The sequence below is a fragment of the Garra rufa genome, chromosome 18 (assembly GCF_049309525.1).
Source record: "Garra rufa chromosome 18, GarRuf1.0, whole genome shotgun sequence".
In the NCBI taxonomy this organism is placed as follows: Eukaryota; Metazoa; Chordata; class Actinopteri; order Cypriniformes; family Cyprinidae; genus Garra; species Garra rufa.
Genome location: NC_133378.1, coordinates 31,183,961 through 31,203,284, shown reverse-complemented (window position 1 = coordinate 31,203,284; position 19,324 = coordinate 31,183,961). Strand labels below are relative to the sequence as shown.

At 30.9% G+C, this 19,324-nt stretch overlaps 1 protein-coding gene across 1 annotated transcript in view; it reads left to right on the top strand.

Annotated features, from left to right (window-relative positions):
- itga5 (integrin, alpha 5 (fibronectin receptor, alpha polypeptide)) overlaps positions 1–19,324 on the top strand; it is a 74,951-nt gene that overhangs the window by 17,986 nt on the left and 37,641 nt on the right. The window contains exons 2-12 of the mRNA XM_073822951.1: positions 1,918–2,048; positions 13,096–13,196; positions 13,638–13,761; positions 13,852–13,913; positions 14,005–14,050; positions 15,090–15,218; positions 15,312–15,356; positions 15,729–15,772; positions 17,236–17,289; positions 17,895–17,947; positions 18,032–18,240. Coding sequence (XP_073679052.1) covers positions 1,918–2,048; positions 13,096–13,196; positions 13,638–13,761; positions 13,852–13,913; positions 14,005–14,050; positions 15,090–15,218; positions 15,312–15,356; positions 15,729–15,772; positions 17,236–17,289; positions 17,895–17,947; positions 18,032–18,240 — 998 coding nt within the window. The remainder of the gene's footprint in view (positions 1–1,917; positions 2,049–13,095; positions 13,197–13,637; positions 13,762–13,851; positions 13,914–14,004; positions 14,051–15,089; positions 15,219–15,311; positions 15,357–15,728; positions 15,773–17,235; positions 17,290–17,894; positions 17,948–18,031; positions 18,241–19,324) is intronic.

Sequence of the window (19,324 nt, the reverse complement as noted above, 5' to 3'; positions counted from 1 at the left end):
AATGGCACTAATATCAAGCTTTAGAATTCTAGGGGGAAAAAATAGCTAAAAGTAACTAGTAATAGTTCTACTAATATAACTACCTTGTTTCAATTTAAAACTATTTCAAAATGGCTTCCCAACACTGGTGTTTTTATCTTTCTTCTTTAACATGGAAAGAAAGCTCTGATGGTCAAATCCGAACCCTTTAACAAAGTTTCCTGTAGACGTTTTGTGAGTCGGAACCAGGGCTCTGAACCGGTTTAAGGAACGAAAACGAAAAACGAAAACAAATGACATTAAACAGGAACAGGAACAAAAACGAAAACAAAATCAATTTTAATCGTTCTGAACAGAAACAGAAACAGAAATTCCAAATTAACCGGTTAATAACGGTATTTTTATCGTTCTCTTTATTATATCAATTTGGCAGACCAAAAACATGAATTCAAATTGTGTGCGCAAATGCGACGGTGACGCATACACCGTGAAATGCCCGCGAAGCAGACGTCATAAGCAGAGCTCTTTCTGATGACCAGCTTAAGGTTACCAAGCACCTGGCTGTTTCATGTGCAAAGGTATGTTTAGGTTTAAGTTATTGTAGCCTAATTAAAACTTGTAGTTAAAATTGTCTATTGTTTTTAGTTCTCTTTTGTTTGAGTGAAAATAGCCTATAATAGGCTATGCATATTAGGTAAGGAATAATTAAGTCAACAGGTTTTTATCGCAGATTAAGCCGTGTGGTCAGAATGTGAAGCGGATGGTCTTGAGGGGGCTTATTTTGCTATAGTATTATCAAACAAGAAAATTGTTTAAAAAAAATGATTAGCTCATTTGTAAGGCGTTTCCAGGCACGGCCGTAGCCAGCTATGAGGTCACCGAGGTCCGGCCATTGGTCATTTTTGTATATTCAAAAATAAAATGCCAAGCTCTCTGAATGATTATTAAGCCGTTTAAACCACCTCATATCACATGAGTGTTTGCAATTCATGTTGATGCGACGCGAGAAGCTAGCGCAGTGAACGGGGCTTGAGAGCGCGTTGAGTGAGAGCGCGTGTGCAGCCTCCGTTTGTTGCCAGATCCACCTATTATACGTGTATTTTTCCAATTTAGTGTGACACTTTGGGACGTTTATAAAGTGGAAAGTTGAACGTTAGTGTTACTGATATATTAATGTTGTTTAAAAAACACAAGCTTTGAACTTATTTCGGATATCTTTTTCTCTCTTTTTGTAATTGCTTGTTTTTCGTAGCAATATCTGGCAACATTGTACTTTCATAAAAAAAAATCTTCTGACGCTAGGCTATATCAAAGACTATAGAATACCATCTTACCATTTTACCATTCTTAAAAGGACTTTGGCTATATGTAGTGCATTTGAGGGTGTTAATATAGCACACTTTTTTTAACACCTTACTTCGGACCGCGCAAATTTTCAAACCCTGGTTGTGAACTCGTTTACTTTCGGTTTTAAAGACAAGAAGTTCAAATGACACGAACACGGAATTTGGTTTAATCATTTGTAAACATAATGCCAAACATGTTATTAAAAGGCACACACTATCTATCTATCTATCTATCTATCTATCTATCTATCTATCTATCTATCTATCTATCTATCTATCTATCTATCTATCTATCTATCTATCTATCTATCTATCTATCTATCTATCTATCTATCGTGCTGTGCAATAAAATAACGTTATTAACCGGTATTTTTTCTAGAAAACCGTTCTCGGAACGTATTGTTTAACGAGGAACGCAAGAACAGAAACGTTATAATATCGATTCTGCTCGGAGTGAACCGAATGGATTTTTTTTCCGTTTTTAAGCCCTGGTCGGAACACTGTTGTACTTGTCCTGCTCTCTTATAAATATTCGTCATGGTCTTATTAGTATGCTAACAGCTTCCTTCATTTTTTTTTTCTCTTTGAACAGTGTGAGTATTATAGTTGGAGCACCCAAAGCCAACACCAGCCAGCCCAACATCAGAGAAGGAGGATCAGTCTTCTACTGTCCATGGAGCCTCAGCCAAACACAATGCAGCAGCATAGAGTTTGATCCAAAGGGTAAGTCTCATTGACTAGTTGATATGGGTGCTCACAAAAAGAGTGAAGTCAGAAAGCTGTTCAGAGTGTTGTATTCTCTGGTCCAGCATTTATTTAGATGCTGCTATAGCTTTTGTTAAGATTTTGAATGATTTCATTATTATATTTTATGTTTTTGTTTTAATTTTTTAAAGTGTTGTTTTGTTAATTTGTTGTGTTTTTGCCATGATTGTTTTTTTTTTTCCGTTTTTTACGCAATTACTTCAATATCATTTAGTGTCAGCAGTTAAGGACAACCGTTTTCAGCTCCATTGGTTGGAAGTAGTTCCCATTTAATTTTAATTTTATTTTATTTTACGGTTTTAATTTAATTTAATTTAATTTTATTTTATTTTATTTTACAGTTTTTATTTTATTTTATATATTTTTTATTTTACGTTTTTTATTTAATATTTAATTTTTTAAATTCTATTTTATTTTATTTTTATTCAGATTTTTTTGTAATGTTTTATTTTTAATTAGTGTTTGTTGTATAATTTATTAAATAAATAAAAACATCTATTTAGTTTATTTATTTTATTTTGTATATTTTATTTTTAAATATTGTTTTATTTTTGATTGTCAGTTTTTTTCACTTAATCTATTTATGTATTTCATTTATTTTATTTTTAATTATTGTTTGTCATAGATGGCTTTATTTAATCTATTTTTTAATCTATAGTTTCATTATTTAATATTTATTTTATTTTATTTTTTATCTATTTATGTATTTCACTTAATATTTAGTTAATTTGTTTGTCAGATTTTTTTCATTTAATCTATTTATATATTTCATTTAATATTTATTTTATTAAATTTATTAAATGTTTATTTTATTTTTAATTATTTTATTTTAGATTAATATTTGTCATAGATGCATTTTGTTTAATAATTAATATTTTAATTATTGTTTGTCATAGATGTATTTTTTTCATTTAATCTATTTATTGAATTCATTTAATAGTATTTTATTTTTTATATTTTATTTGTATTATTATTTTTTGATTATTATTTGTCATAGATGTTTAATCTATATGTATTTAATTTAATATTTTATTTTTAATTATAGTTTGTCATAGATATTTTTACATTTAATATATTTATATTTTATTTTTGATTATTATTGATCAAAGATGTCTTTTAATCTATGTTTTATATTTAATATTTTATTTTTAATTATTGTTTGTCATAGGTGTTTTTTTCATTTAATATATTTATATATTTCATTTAATATATTTTGTTTTATTTTTGTATGTTTTAAATTACTTATTTTTTACTAGTTGTCATAGTGAATTTAGTTTTACTTAACAATAATTATGAATTCGATTATAAATTAAACCAGTTGTCAATATTTTTTGGCAATGAGTGACTCAATATTTCAGTTGAAAAATATTTACATAGTTACTTTACCAACATGTTTACTGATTACTTACAACAAGTCAACATGTCAACAATTGATTTCAAAGTAATCAATGTGTTCTGCACAGAATACGCATTAAACAAGTGATAATTAATTGTTCATTGTTGTTTTTTTTCAGTGATTTTGTCCAAAAACTTCCCAAAATTGTAGTACATCACTACAATACATACCATGGTTTTGATCCTCAAATCAAGTTTATCAAGCTTGTGCGACTAATTTAGTACATAAGAACGTACACCGCTAATTGTATACCGGCACTTAAATTGGATCCAGTATTTTGACTTGAGTTTCTACATCCTTCCCAAAACAATCCCAGTGTTGATAGATATCTGCTCCATCCATTATGTGGCTTCCTCAAAGCTAGCACCCTTTGGTTGCGAAGCCCTTCGCCTTTCATTGTGTAGATTTAGCTCTGAGAGAGTGATGGAAGATGGGATTTAGATGAAGCGAAGCCAGACAAGTGCTCGAGCAGACTTCTAATGCATTAATGTATCGGATGCCGTCACAAAAGGTTATGTCTTATTGGTCAGTGATGAAAAAAAAAAGGTCATTGGAAGAATTTCAAATGGTGTTCATAATAGATATTCAATCTTGATATGAACAGAGACTGTGTAGCTTTGTGGCTGTCTTGTTAGTGCCTGCGTGTTAACATTGCTAGCATTGTTGGTCGTTGATCTACTCGCCATACCAGAGTAATTTCTGTTGTGGCGGTGACGTAAAACATAAAAAATGCATTTCATTCGAATTCAGATTTCTGCACAATACAACAACCAGAAAAAAGAATAAGTGTAGACCGCAGCATGCGCTCGATCAATTGTGTATTGTCTTTTTTCTTGAAGCAGACGCAGTCTTAAGATCTCTTCCAAGTTGCTGAGTATGTAGAGCACATGTCAGGGGACAATGAAGTGTTCACAATCTCAGTGAGAGATGGTTGGCATCCTTCCTGCAGAATCAAAGTCTCCTCTGAAAATCCAAGCTGTGATTTACTGTCTATTACTCAAACACGAGATACGTTTCAACAAAACTGTCACTAAGATACTTGGAACTCGTGATGCACAGCTGTATGCTCTGTATACGAAATATAGCAGGTTTAGCTAGGGCTGTTTTAGCAAATGTATTGTGTGCTTATGAGGCATGTAAACGTCATGCTCTTCTTTGTATTACGTTTGACTTCAATTAAAACATAATTTTATTTTGGTTTAACTCAATAGTCAAGCAGAAGATCATAATTGGATTAAGTTAATACCCCGTGGCGTGTGATGCATTACAGAGGCTGGTTTAGCCTCGGAGGTTAATGCTTATCCAATGATCATTCAATTAGATGTCAATACATCCTGACAGATCCGAAACGGTTGATATTTTGACAAATGGTTTTTACGCGTTTGCTTCAATTTCATTTAGTGTCAGCAGTTCAGGATGTAACCTGAAATAGAGGCTTGGTAATAACTGCCTTTTTTCAGCACCATTTGGTTTGGAAGTATTTATTTTATTTTGCTAATTTATTTTTAGTTGTTTAGTTTTATTTTTTAATTATTATTTGTCATGTTTTCTTTTAATTTGATCTGTTTGTATATACATTTTTGTTTGTATTACATTTTATTTGTAATTATTCATCATGGATGATTTTCATTTGATCTATTTATATATTTTATTTTATTTTTGATTATTGCTTTTTATTATTTTTTGTAATAGATGTTTTTTTTTTCATTTAATCTATTTATATATATTTTTATTCAGTTTTTTATTGTTATTTGTCAAGGATGTTTTTTTCATTTAATTTATTTATATTTTTATTTAATTTTGTTATTTTATTGTTTTCATTTTAATTAATACATTTAATTAACTTTTTTATTTTCATTTAATCTATTTATATATTTAATTTTGTTTAATTTTTAATTATTGTTTTATTTTCAATTATTATTTGTCATGTTTTTTATTTAATATATTTAAATATTTTATTTCATTTTATTTCATTATTGTATTTTTAATTTTTAATTCTACTATTACTTTGTATATTGTATTTTATTTTATTTTTAGTTATTTGTCCTATATTTTTATTTATTATTTCTCTGATTAAATGTTTTTTTTTAAAATTATTATTATTATTATTATTATTATTATTATTATTATTATTATTGTGTTTTTTATTGTTTTACTTTTGTCATTTTTTATTTAATATCTTTGTATATCCCATTCCATTTTATTTTGATTATTGTTTTATTTTTAATTATTTCTCATAGATGTTTTTTATTTAATATATTTAGATATTTTTAATTATTTGTCATATGTTTTTTTTAATTTAATCTCTTTGTGTATTCTATTTTATTTTTCATGGTTTTATGTTTAATTATTATTTGTCATACATGTTTTTATTTTCATTTAATCTATTTAGATATTTTATTTAATTTTTATTGATTGTTTAATATTGAATGATTATTTGTAATTTAATATATTTGGATATTTTATTTTGTTTTATTTTTCATTATTGTTTTATTTTGAATAATTGTTTGTCATAGTTTTTTTTAGATATCTTTCTTTCTATCTTTCTTTCTTTTTCTTTCTTTCTTTCTTTCTTTCTTTTTCTTTCTTTCTTTCTTTCTTTCTTTCTTTCTTTCTTTCTTTCTTTCTTTCTTTCTTTCTTTCTTTCTTTCTTTCTTTCTAGTCTATGCAATAAACAAGTTAGGTCAAAAGTAATCTGAAAGTAATCAAAAAGTAGTCAGACTACATTACCTAATATGTGTAATCCAGATTATGTTACTAACTACAATTTTTCACGCAATTTGTAATCAGTAATGGACTACAATTTGTAAATCTACCCAGTGCACTATTAGTTCATCTTTTATAATTAAAAATCTATTTCTATAAAAATATGAAAGACACCCCATTCTCTCATTGCCTCAATTTCCAGTTTACATTTAATCACAGCAAATATTTGACTTAAAGACCTCGCCACTTGAATCCGGACTTGACCCTGCGGCCACCGATGCTCCATTGGCTCTCTAAGTGGGCCGCAAGAGGGTCGCATAGTACTTCCTCCTGCCTAACATCCCTCAGTCAGAGAAAGCATTAGCTAATCGTGTCTTCAGATCTGACCTCTTTCCTCTTCCTCCCTGATAAGAAAATAACAGAGAATGATGAGAGTGGGCGGGAATCAGAGGAGAGCGAGCATTGACTCTTGTCTATTCTCATTTGCCAGTCTCTCGGCTTCTCCCCGGGGACGCTTGATGTGATGATTGAATTTAGCCATGTGGCTCGTGCCTTCCGCTACCCCTCCCTTTCTCTCACACAGATCACGATACTCCTCTAATGGGGCTCTTCTCTCATCACTGAAAGAGAAGAGGTGTGTGTGTGTGACCCCCTCACCTCCACTGTCCCACGAGAGAGTCGGCCAGGTCGTCTCAGGCTGACTTCAGGAACTAAGAGCACTCATAGGATTAGCAGGATTAGCATTTTGATTAAAATGGCTGTTCATCACAGCAGAGGTGTCTCTTAAGGTGCCCTAATAGTTTGAATACTTCCTCTTAAATCCTGGAGGTGACATCAGCGCTAGTCTCACGTTACCAGAGTAAGGTCTGGTCCACACTGTGTCTTATTCTAGCCGAGAACCACCCACTTAGACATTTGGTTAAACCAAATACTCCTTTTTATATGGTGTTTAAAATGAAGTCATATTTAACTTTGAGCAAAGTGGAATGTCTTTTATTTGCTATTAACAACAAACAAAATTCTTGAATATCTTTTAAAGATGATTTTGAACCATGACCCAAATCCAGTGACTAATTCTTCCACAGAAGCAATTATTGCTCCCTGGGAACTTAGTTTGTTTCCAGTTGTACTGATAAGAAACTGCATCCAGATTAAAAAAAATCATTTGTAGGCTGTATTTTTAATTGTAGTTTTTATTTTATGTAAAATCGCTTTATTAAATGGTTATATCAGTCATATATTACATTAATGTAGTTATATCATTTTATTTTATATACAATTTAAGTGTTACTCGGAGTCTAGTGCTTTTTTTAATTTATTTTTTGTAGTGACATTTTTGTTTCTTGCAGGTGGGTTGTTTAGAGTTTTGTAATGTAGAATTTATGTAAAATTGTATTAATTTGTGGCCTTTTTTAATTTTAGTTAAGTTAGTTAGGCCTATTTTAAGACCACATTTTTTTGTATTATGACATTATTGACAATTGAGCATTTTCACCTACAGCTTCTATTACTGTGACATGGAAAAATGTCATTCTTGATGTAAAATAAATAAATAATAATGATTAAAAAATATAAATCTTGAACATTTTTATAAATTTTATATTTTACGTTTATGTAAATTGAAATTAATTTGTGCCCTTTTTATAATTTTAGTTAGTAATTTTATAATTAATTTTAGTGTAGTTTTAGGTTTATTTCAGTTAAGTTAGTGTTTATTTGAGTTACTGAAAAAAAATTTAAGATAGTAAATTTTCACATGTCAAACATTTTATTTTCAACTTTAATTTTTTACTTGATTTTATGATTATTTATTTTTATTATTTTATTTGTTTTTATTTGAGTTAATGAAGAAAAATTAGTCTGACTTTTTTATTTTTAATTTTAATTTTATTTATTATTATTTTTATTATAATTTGTTTTTTTTAGTTTAGTTGTTTTTATTCAAGTTAATGAAAACCATTCTTATCTCACCTTTTTACTTTTTATTTTATTTGTTTTTAATTAATAAAGTATTTTTATCTGACTTGTTTTATTTTTTATTTGTAATATTTATTCATAGTATATTTATAGTATATTTACATTATTTTTTTATTGTTGTATTTTTATTTTTTCACTTGTTTTATTTGAGTTAATAAAAACATTTTGATCTGACTTTTACTTTTAATAATTTATATTTTTTGCATTGTTTTTATTTGAGTTAATAAAAACACATTTATCTGACTTGTATTATTTTGTATTTGTAATATTATTTTTGTTTATATTTGAGTTGATGAGAATTTTATTTGACTTTTTTATTTTTATTATTTTTTATTTGTTTTATTTTGTTTATTTGCTTTTATTTGAGTTAATGAAAACCATTTTTATTCTTTGTTATTTTTTATATTATACAAACATTTTATTTGACCTGTTTTAATTTTTATTTGTAAAATAATTTTTCTTTTTTTACAATTTTTTTATAATTTTAGTTTTATTTAATTTTTAATTTTTTTTAAAATATTTTTACTGTATTAATATTTTATTATTTTCAGTTTTAGTTTATTTTATTTGAGCTAATAAAAACATTTATATTTTACTTTTTGTTTTTTATTTTTAATATTTTTTACATTTATTTTTATTTTATTAGTTTATTTGTTTTTGTTAAAGCATATGTCATTAAGAGCTCATTCTAGGCTTGGTATCATGAAAAAGTCTATTGAAAAAAGTGAATAACAGCCCATTTTATGCTCTATTTACATTTTAAATTTGGTCAGCAAATGTTTCAAACAAAGACCTCACCACAAATCTAAAAAAAAAAAACTAATGTTTTCACTTTTGTTTCTGCTCAAGATAATAAAACTGCTCAGAAGTTGCATTAAGCCATCCAATCAGATTAGAGCTTGCCATTTTTGTGTGTTAAACGTGTAAATAAATGCACAGATTCGATCTCCGACAGTTGTAACTCAACAGTATCTTGCATCAGAGCCTTAAATAATCACAACTGTTGTTCTGACACAAAGGGAAATCTCATCCAGTTTTGGGTAGCTCTCCCCTAACCGTAGCCAAACAACACCATTTTCCCCACCTTCCCCGCTGAGCTTTATCTTCCCAGCTGTATGCTTCACTTGTGATGTGGAAAGTGAGATAATTGTTAGTTTTAACGGCCCACCTCCATAGACGTTGACTGATTCACATCCCACAATCCTCCTTCCCCCCCCGACCGTGTACTAGTTTTACATTAGCCGGCGTCTTCCATACACAGTGTCACTTGAGGATCTCACAGGGGCAGGGCTGCTGGTTTTCCAGCGTGATTCTTTAAGACTCTTTACTTTGGCGGCGAGCGAGGGAAAGATGCGGAGGAAAAGAAAGAGAAAACCATCACCCTGGAGGTGACCATAAGGCATATATCCTCTAATGTTATTAGAGGCCTCTAATCCCCACTGCTTTCCTACTGGGGTACCAAACATCCTTGAGAGAAGGAAACAAAGACGTCTGGGGTAAAGGAGGCGTGTGTGTCTCTGTGTAAAAGGGTGGTTTGGGAAAGAATAGCACAAGTATACAGAGATGACAAGTCGAGGGAGATAAAGAAACCATACAAGATAATACAGGAATGAGTGGGAGATGGTGACTTTAACAGAGAAAATAATGAAGTGGAATTCCTAGAAAGGGATGACAGACTTTGAGAAAGGGAAGAGGAAGGTGAAGGGTGGTGTGAACTGAAGACTGAGAGTGAGAAAGAGTGTGTTGGTATTTGGAGGAGTGTGTCTGACAGATAGCTTGAGCTCCTGTTTTGATTGGATGTGGTTTCTGTTTCCTCACTCAGAATGAAATTAAGTCTTTTTAAACCATGAAATCGAAAATGTTGTGTAAAGATTTCTATATAATTATTTTTCTTTCCATTTCTTTTCAATACTCCCATTATGTTTTAAGTTTTATTTTAAATTTGGTCATTTTAGTAATTGTATTTTATTATAAATAGTTAATTTTAATAATTGTAAACAATAACAATAAATTACAAATATTTTCCATTTATTTTCTTCCTTTTCTTTTTAATACTGCCACTGTGTTTTAAGTTGTATTTTAAATTTGGTCATTTTAATTGTATTAATTATACATAATTATAAATAATTAATTGTAATATTTCATTTATTTATTTCCATTTATTTTTCATTTTAATTGTAATAAATTATAGGTAATTATGAATGGTCAATTTTAGAAATTAGATTAGAATAGATGTTTAATATATTAAAATTAATGTGATAGACTTTTATTATTATTTTAATGACAATTATGTGATTAAAAAAGTAAAAGTCGGATAAAAATGTTTTTATTAACTCAAAAACAAATGAACAAATAAAATACAACAACAATATAAAAAGTAATGTAAATTTACTATAAATAAATATTACAAATAAAATAAATAAAACAAGTCATATAAAATGTTTCATTAACTTAGAAACAAATAAAAAATAAATAATAAAGTAAAAAAATAAAGAATTAATGTTACAATTACTTTAATTGATCATTTAATTTGACTAATTATATAATTCTAAATTATTATATAAAATAAATTAAAACATTAAAAATGTATTTTTAATATATTAAAATGATTTATTTTTTTGCAAAATAATTATTTATTCTTTTGATGTGGGGCTGTTTTCTGTATTTTGTGTGTATGTGTCTATATCTATATCTAGCTATCTATATATATCTATATATATCTATATCTATATATATTTAAAGTTGTATTTTAAATTTGGTCATTTAATTTGACTAATTATATTATTAAAAATAATAATAATAAAATAATAATTATAAATAAGCATAATTGCAAATAATTCAGTAGGCTACTGACAGTTGGGGAAGGGGTTTGAATAAAGGTGCTTAATAATTTTGGCTGATTTAATTGTAGACTTGGTTTTCTTTATGCAAAATATAATTTCCTCTTCTTCTTCTTTTGATTTGGGGCTGCTGCATGATCCAGACATTTCTTGACAGTTTTCGTAATATTAACCCAGATAACTTGAGCTCCTGTTTTGTTTGGATGAGGCTCCCTGGCACAGTTTCTTCACTCAGAATGAGACCAGGCCCTCTTCAGAGCCAGCTGAGAGTTGTGTTACCACCAGTTGTACCTTTCACTCATTTCTCCTCTTCCTCAGTCCCTCTTTACCCCTTCCCCTCCATCGCACCACAGAACCCCGTTGCATCATGCTTGTAATTATGGTGCAACTGGAGAAATGTCTGTGGCAGAGTTCAGTTTGGCAGTCAGAGAGGGGAACGGAGCGTTTCGGAGGCTTTCAGGCGATTCAGTTTGAATTTTCTGGCCTGGGGACTTCTCTGGCAGTTGAACCTGATCTCTGATGGTCTTGGTCTGGTGGTCTTATTGTTGAGTCCCAACCTGTCTCACTGGCCAGGACATGTCACCTTTGTTTTGATTATGAATCCCATTTCAGCCCATATGTGACCATATGTCTTGTGCTTGCTTTTCATGATATGACCTTTAACCTCAAGACACCTGAGCCTGCGCTGTACAGTCTGTTCTTTTTTTTCACCTTGGTCTTTTCATTTATTAGGGGTCTAAATGTGCTTGAAGGAATAGTTCACCCAAAAATGAAAATTACCTCATGATTTACTCACCCTCAAGCCATCCTAGGTGTGTATGACTTTCTTCTCAGACAAATACAATCAGAGTTATATTAAAAAATATCCTGGCTCTTCCAAGCTTCATAATGGCAGTGAATGGGTGTTGAGATTTTGAAGCCCAATAAAGTGCATACATCTATCCTAGAAGTGCCCCACAAGGCTCTGGGTGGTTAATAAAGGCCTTCTAAAGTGAATATATGCATTTGTGTAAGAAAAATATTGCTATTTTGGATATTATGGATATTTTTCCTACACAACTGCATCGATTCACTGCAGAAGGCCTTTATTAACACCCCAAAGCTGTCTGGAGTACTTTTTATGATGGATGGATGCACTGTATTGGGCTTCAAAATCTCAACACCCATTCACTGCTATTATAAAGCTTGGAAGAGCCAGGACATTTTTTTAATACAACTCCGATTGTATTTGTCTGGAAAAACAAAAAACAAAAAAAACATATACACGAAGGATGACTTGAAGGTGAATAAATATTGGGGTAATTTTCATTTTGGGTGAATTATCCCTTTAAAAATCACATTTAGCTAATGTGTTGTGACATTTCTAAGTGTAACAGAATATTCGCTAGAAAATAATGTTCGGCAGGACTCAATTTTATCCAATGGGATGTGATCAGGTTGTGAAATGCTCTAATATTTGTAGTTCATATTTTTCCCCTGTTTACAGGACTTTGAAAAATGTTTCAGAGGAGATGTTTATAAATTGATATATTATCACACATTCTTTTTTTTAAAATAACAACTTTTGGAGAAATGTGCACAATAAAACAAAGAACATTTGTGACTTTGGACCACAAAACCAGTCTTAAGTAGCACGGATAAATTTGTTGCAATAGCCAACAGTACATAGTATGGGTCAAAATTATTGATTTTTTTTTATGCCAAAAATCATTAGGATATTAAGCAAAGATCATGTTCCATGAAGATATTTAGTAAATTTCCTACTGTAAATATATAAAAGCTTAATTTTTGATTAGTAATATGCATTGCTAAGAACTTCATTTGGACAAATTTAAATGCGATTTTCTCTATTTTATTTATTTATTTATTTATTTGCATCAGATTCCAGATTTTCTGATAGTTGTGTCTTTTTCTAATAGTTGTGAATATTGTCCTATCCTAACAATTCATACATCAATGGAAGGCTTATTAAATTGACCCTTATGGCTGGTTTTATGGTCCAGGGTTGCATTTATTGCATATTATGGATTTGTTTTGTAAATAAATGAACAGAATAAAGTGATATTTATTTATTTTCTTTGAATAGGAGATCTAAACGTGACCCTGAATGAAGCAGTGCATCAGGGAGAGTTCAAATCCCATCAGTGGTTTGGAGCAACAGTACGAGTGCATGAAGATAGTGTGCTGGTAAGATCTTCTTACTCATATTTTAAGCTGTGTGGAACATAGCCAGTATGATAGGCAAACATAAACCCTCCTTCAAATTATGACAAACCATTATTTCCTCTTGAACTTAGAACTGAGTCACTAACCATACTTGGCGTTCACAGACAAATGTTCATGTTCTTAAATTGTCTGTGCAAGTCTCAAATTATGAACAATCAGGTCAAACCCAACTCTATTCATTCATTGTAATTCCTTTTGTTTTCATTCTAAATTTGAGCTTTATGACTCTTTTGGCTTGTGGATATTTCTAAATCCTTATGGATTATAAAACTGTGAACTGAATTCTCAATCATGGTTGCTTTGCTCTAGATGTACCGTTGACTTATGGCTTCACTGAACTGTAATATTGGTGTTTTTCTTAATGGAGTTGACTTTTAACCTCTATTATTATCTTTTCCATAGGCTTGTGCCCCCCTCTACTCATGGAGAGCCATGGAGGACACGCCTCATGCCGATACTACCGGCTCATGTTTTCTCTCCGTCAAAAACTTCACCAAGTTTGTGGAATATGCTCCGTGCCGCACAGGTGGGCTTGCAGTCACTGATGATTTGATGTGGCACTGTTCAGTTTCATTTGTTTTGAAGTCACAGTAACCTAACTTGGCATTTGTTGCAGAATTCCGTGGAAGAAAAGGACAGGGCTACTGTCAAGGTGGATTCAGTGCAGATTTTACACAGGTGAGGCCATATTGGAACTGAAAAGAACAAAATGCTTTGCTTAGCTGATGTTTCCTTCTGGCTTTACGTAGATACTGTTGCTATTTTACAGGAAGGAAAGGTGGTGCTTGGAGGACCTGGCAGTTACTTCTGGCAAGGTTTGGCTTTTAAAATAAAAACATAAGCCTTTAGAGTCTTTAAGGGCTTATTACTGTTGAATAGTAAAACAAAAGTAAAAAAAATGAACACTTTCATTGAGCAAAGATGCATTAAATTGATCAAAAGTGACAAAGACATTTACATTTTTATTAAAGATTCTTTCAGATAAATGCTGTTCTGTCAAACTTCTTATTCACTAAAGAATCCTGAAAAAATGTATTGTATCCACAATAATATTAAAGAAGTAGTTCACTTTCAGAACAAAAATGTACAGATAATGTACTCACCCCTTGTCATCCAAGATGTTCATGTCTTTCTTTCTTCAGTTGTAAGGAAATTGTTTTTTGAGTAAAACATTTCAAGATTTCTCTTTTAACTTCCAAAATGCAGCTTTTCTAAAAACAAATTACAAATTCTATACTTTTTAACCTCAAATGCTTGTCTTGTCTAGCTCGGCAAGAGGAGCATTTGAGATTAAAAAGTATATAAGTTGTACATTTTTTTTTTAGAAAATAACCAATCATTTTGCTAGATAAGACACTTCTTCCTCAGCTGGGATCATTTAGAGCCCTTTGAAGCTGCATTTGAACTGCATTTTGAAAGTTCAAACTCGGGGTCACCATAGAAGTCCATTATATGTAGAGAAATCCTGAAATGTTTTCCTCAAAAAACACCATTTCTTTATGACTGAAGAAAGAAAGACATGAACATCTTTGATGACAAGGGGGTGAGTACTTTATCTGTAAATTTTTGTTCTAAAAGTGAACTTCTCTTTTAAGTAGCATAATTGTTTTTAACATTGATAATATTAAGAACATAATTTTTGAAGGATCATGTGACACTGAAGACTGGACTATGTTTGCTGAAAATTCAGCTTTGCCTTCACAGGAATAAATCACATTTTAATTTATATATTTAAAAAGACACAATTGTCTTTTCATCAAAACATGGATGTTTGCTTTTATTATTTACGTCGACTGTGACCTTTGACTCAATGCAAATGCAATTAAAAGATCAATTTCTCCTTACCATCTCTAGGCCAATTGATCACTGCAGTTAAACAAGAAATTGTCAAGGCCTATTACCCAGGATTCTTCTTGACCTCAGTGGATGGCCAGATTCAGACCAAACAGAAAAAAGAGATCACATTTGATGACAACTACATGGGTACGTCTTTCCATTCCACCTTATTCGCTGTCGAGTTGAGAATACTTGTTTTTTTCCCTGTTTGTCACCACCTATTTTTTTCATGTTTAACAGGATACTCAGTGGCTGTGGGCGAGTTTAGTGGTGACAATGATGAAGGTGAGTGTTGTGACCCTAAAATACAAAACCTCTACATCTAGTTCTCATTTAGGTTACAGTTTTGATGTCATTTTTATTATACTCCTTAAAAGCTCAGATGGAATGAAAGTGACTGTGTATCAATTTATTATCATCACCTGCTGTTGAATTAGCCATAGACGGATGTATAAAATTCATGCACTGTTTGTACAATCTTTAAAAGGAGGTGTTATGGTTATACCCTCTTTATCCATTACACACAACAAATTTGAAAATGGAGCACTTCGAGTGACTTGGAGTGACTCTGATCGCCAGAATTCTCTGAGATCCTGAGGTGTTTCCACTACTAAATCTTTTTCTTTTTCCTGTCTTTTTTGGCTCGCCTGCTTTCAGACTTTGTGACTGGAGTTCCCAGGGGAGTCAGACTGCATGGACAGGTGAGAAGAAGCAGTCGCACTATTAACTGTGACTTTTAACCAGAGATGTTTTCACTCAAAATGCAGGTTAAAGGGTTAGTTCACCCAAAAATGAAAATTCTGTCTTAATTACTCACCTTTATGTCATTTTAAACCTATAAGACCTCCGTTCATCTTTGGAACTCAAATTAAGATATTTTAGATGGAATCCAAGAGCTTATAGAACCTGCATAGACAGAAACGCAATACGTTCAAGGACCAGAAAGGGGTTCATCCTCAAGTTTATGAAGCTGCAAGAATACTTTTTGTCGAAGATTGACAAGAAGAAGATAAAATTGTGAAATGCCATTTGTTATTTTTGTTTCTTTGTGCACCAAAAGTGTTTTTTGTAGCAAATATGTCACATTGGACTATTTTAGCAATGTCTTGTCTTGAACGAGCTAGTTGCGTTGCTGTCTATGCAGTGTCAGAAAGCTTTCAAACATCAAAGTATTTTAATTTGTGTTCAGAAGATAAATAAAAGTCTTACGGGTTTGGAAAGAAATGAGAGTCTGAATCTGCAAAATTTTTATTATTTTATCAAAATATAAGGGGTCATACAAAATACATGTTATTGTTTATTTAGTACTGACCCGGAAAAAATATTTCACATAAAAGATTTCCACAAGAGAAAATAATAGTTGAGTGACTCATATGCAACTGTTACAGAAGGTTCAAATTCTCAGTGATGCTTTAGAAGGAAAAACAATGCATTAAGAGCTGGTGGTGAAAACTTTTGGAATTTGACTATCAGAGTAAATTTAACTTATTTTGACTTCTGGGACACATGTTAGTATCTTCTGTAGCTTCTGATGGGCAATACTAAATGGAAAAAATAAGATATTTGGGCAAAATAAGAAATGTACACATCTTCATTCTGTTCAAAAGTTTTCACCCCCCCCCCCGTCTCTTAATGCATTGTTTTTCCTTCTGGAGCATCGGTGAGCGTTTGAACCTTCTGTAATGGTTGCATATGAGTCTCTCAGTTGTCTTCAGTGTAAAAAGATGGATCTCAAAATCATACAGTCATTGTTGAAAAGGGTTCAAATACACACAAATGTTGAAAACCAAATAATTTGTGAGACCTGAAGGATTTTTCTGAAGAACAGCAGGCAGTTTAAATGTTCAGGAGAAACAATGGACTCATAAACAACTAAAAAAACAGCTGTGGATACTAAATAAACAATAACATGCATTTTGTATGGTCCCTCTTATTTTGGTAAAATAATGAACATTTTGCAGATTCTGAAAGAGGGATGTAAACTTTTGACCTCAACTGTAATTAATGACAGAATCCCTTTAAGTATGATTTCAGGACTTTAAAGTGATCAAATCCATTACACATCCACTAAAGTATGACTTTTAGTTTGGAGTTGGTAATCAACCAGAGATTTTTATAATGCTACTTGATGGCAAGAAAACTCAAGTGTGCTGTCTTTTATCAGGTTTCAATTCTTAATGGTTCTCTGGATATGCTGAAGACCTTCACTGGTGAGCAGGTAAGTCTGATGCACTATTCATATTTTCAAATCTCGTTTCTAATTTGTTCCATTGGCTTTTGTGGTGTAATAATATATTTTATTCTAGCTGCATCTATTTTAGGATGTGACATTTTAACAGAAGTTGTCATTCTTACTGCATTGTGAAGCTTCATCCCACCCTGGTATTATTCAATCTGTTGCACAATGATGACATAAGCAAAAATAATTTCCTTTATAAGAGTCTTTAAACCAGGCTGGAGTGCTCTGTGGTAAGCAGTAAAAGGGCGGATTATGTGAGGCAAGAGCTTACGGGCAGTTTTCCTAAACGAGCGCCACAGTTTTGCAAATGGAAATTGTTGGAGGCCTTTAACTGCTCTGATTGCCTCAGCTGAGTAAATACAATCAAAAAGCAGTTGTGTGTGCCCACCTCAGGGGGCTACAGAGCCGAGCCACATCTGAATCATCAAAGAGCTCTTTTCATGTACTTAAACCATAACCAGTTGGAGTTAGGTATAACTTTAGGCATAACGTTACTGTCCATGTGACATTCAGAAGGTCCTGCATATTGTATGTATAGTTTAAAACGAGAAACTTGTGTCTACATATCTACCTTAATTTTTCAGATGGGTTCCTACTATGGATATGCAGTGGCTGTTACGGACATAAACAATGACGGGTAGGTAACCATAACTGGGTTTAGATGAGAATGTACCACAAGAATGTGTTCAGTGTTTAAGTTTGTGGTTCGTATCACCTGCAGGATGATGGACCTGATAGTTGGTGCTCCCATGTTCATGGTTCGTGACTCTGATGGGAGGTTGGAAGAGTTAGGTCGGGTCTATGTGTACATGCAGAACGGACCTCTGGATCTCACACCTCAACTACCTCACCTTACCGGCACACAGACGTACGGCCGGTTTGGCAGCTCCATTACGCCTCTCGGAGACCTCAACCAAGATGGTTACAATGGTGAGGGATTTACCCAGATTTTTGCATTTGTTTTTCTGTCAGTCTTCAGACAACTGTTTTATTTATCAGTCGATATTGGATGTTTTAAATTGGTTTTGGTTGTTGTATATCAGGTTATATTTAATTGTGCATGTTAATTTTCTTACATTTTTTTTTTGATTACATTTACTGTTGTGTACTGTTTTAATTCCTAATATTTGAAGTAGTTTTTTTCTTTTGTTTTTTAAACCTGTTTTAGTAAATGGTTTTTGTCTTTTTTTGTATTTATTTATTTATTTATTTACATCAAGTAGAAATTTTGCTTTGGAAACTAGCCGAATTAAAAGTTTTTTATATTTATTTTAATTAACTTCAAGTAACATAAATGTTTTAATCAGTTTTAGTTTCAGTATTTCAGTTTTAGTTAACAATAAAAAACATGTCTTTAAAAACACATTTTATTTTTAAATGTAATCTCAAAATGAATATCCATTTTTATACTGTGTATTATAGTGTTGTGATGCCTAAATTCACTTTTTAGTTTGTATTTAAAATATTTATTTACATTTTTAGTGTTTAATTTGTAATTTATTATGATATAGAATTTTTATATGTGCCATTTTTTGGTTAATTTAAAATAATTGATTTTATTGTTTTAGTGTTTTATTTTAATTTTATTTATGCTCATTTTTTAAATAATATATATATATATATATATATATATATATATATATATATATATAATTTTTTTTTTTTTTTAAATAACTCTTTTCCTTTTGAATATATTATAAAATGTTATTTATTTCTGTGTTTTGAAAGCTGAATTTAGCATCATTACTCCAGTCACATGGTCCTTCAGAAATAATTCTAATATTCTGATTTGCTGCTCAAAAAACAATTATTATTATTATTATTATTATTATTATTATAAGTTGAAAACAGCTGAGTAGAAATTTTCAGGTTTCTGTGATGAATAGAAAGCTCAGATGAACAGCATTAATCTGAAATAAAAATCTTTTGTAACATTATAAATGTCTTTATCATCACTTTTGATCAATTTAAAGCATCCTTACTAAATAAAAGTATTAATGTCTATAATTTCTTT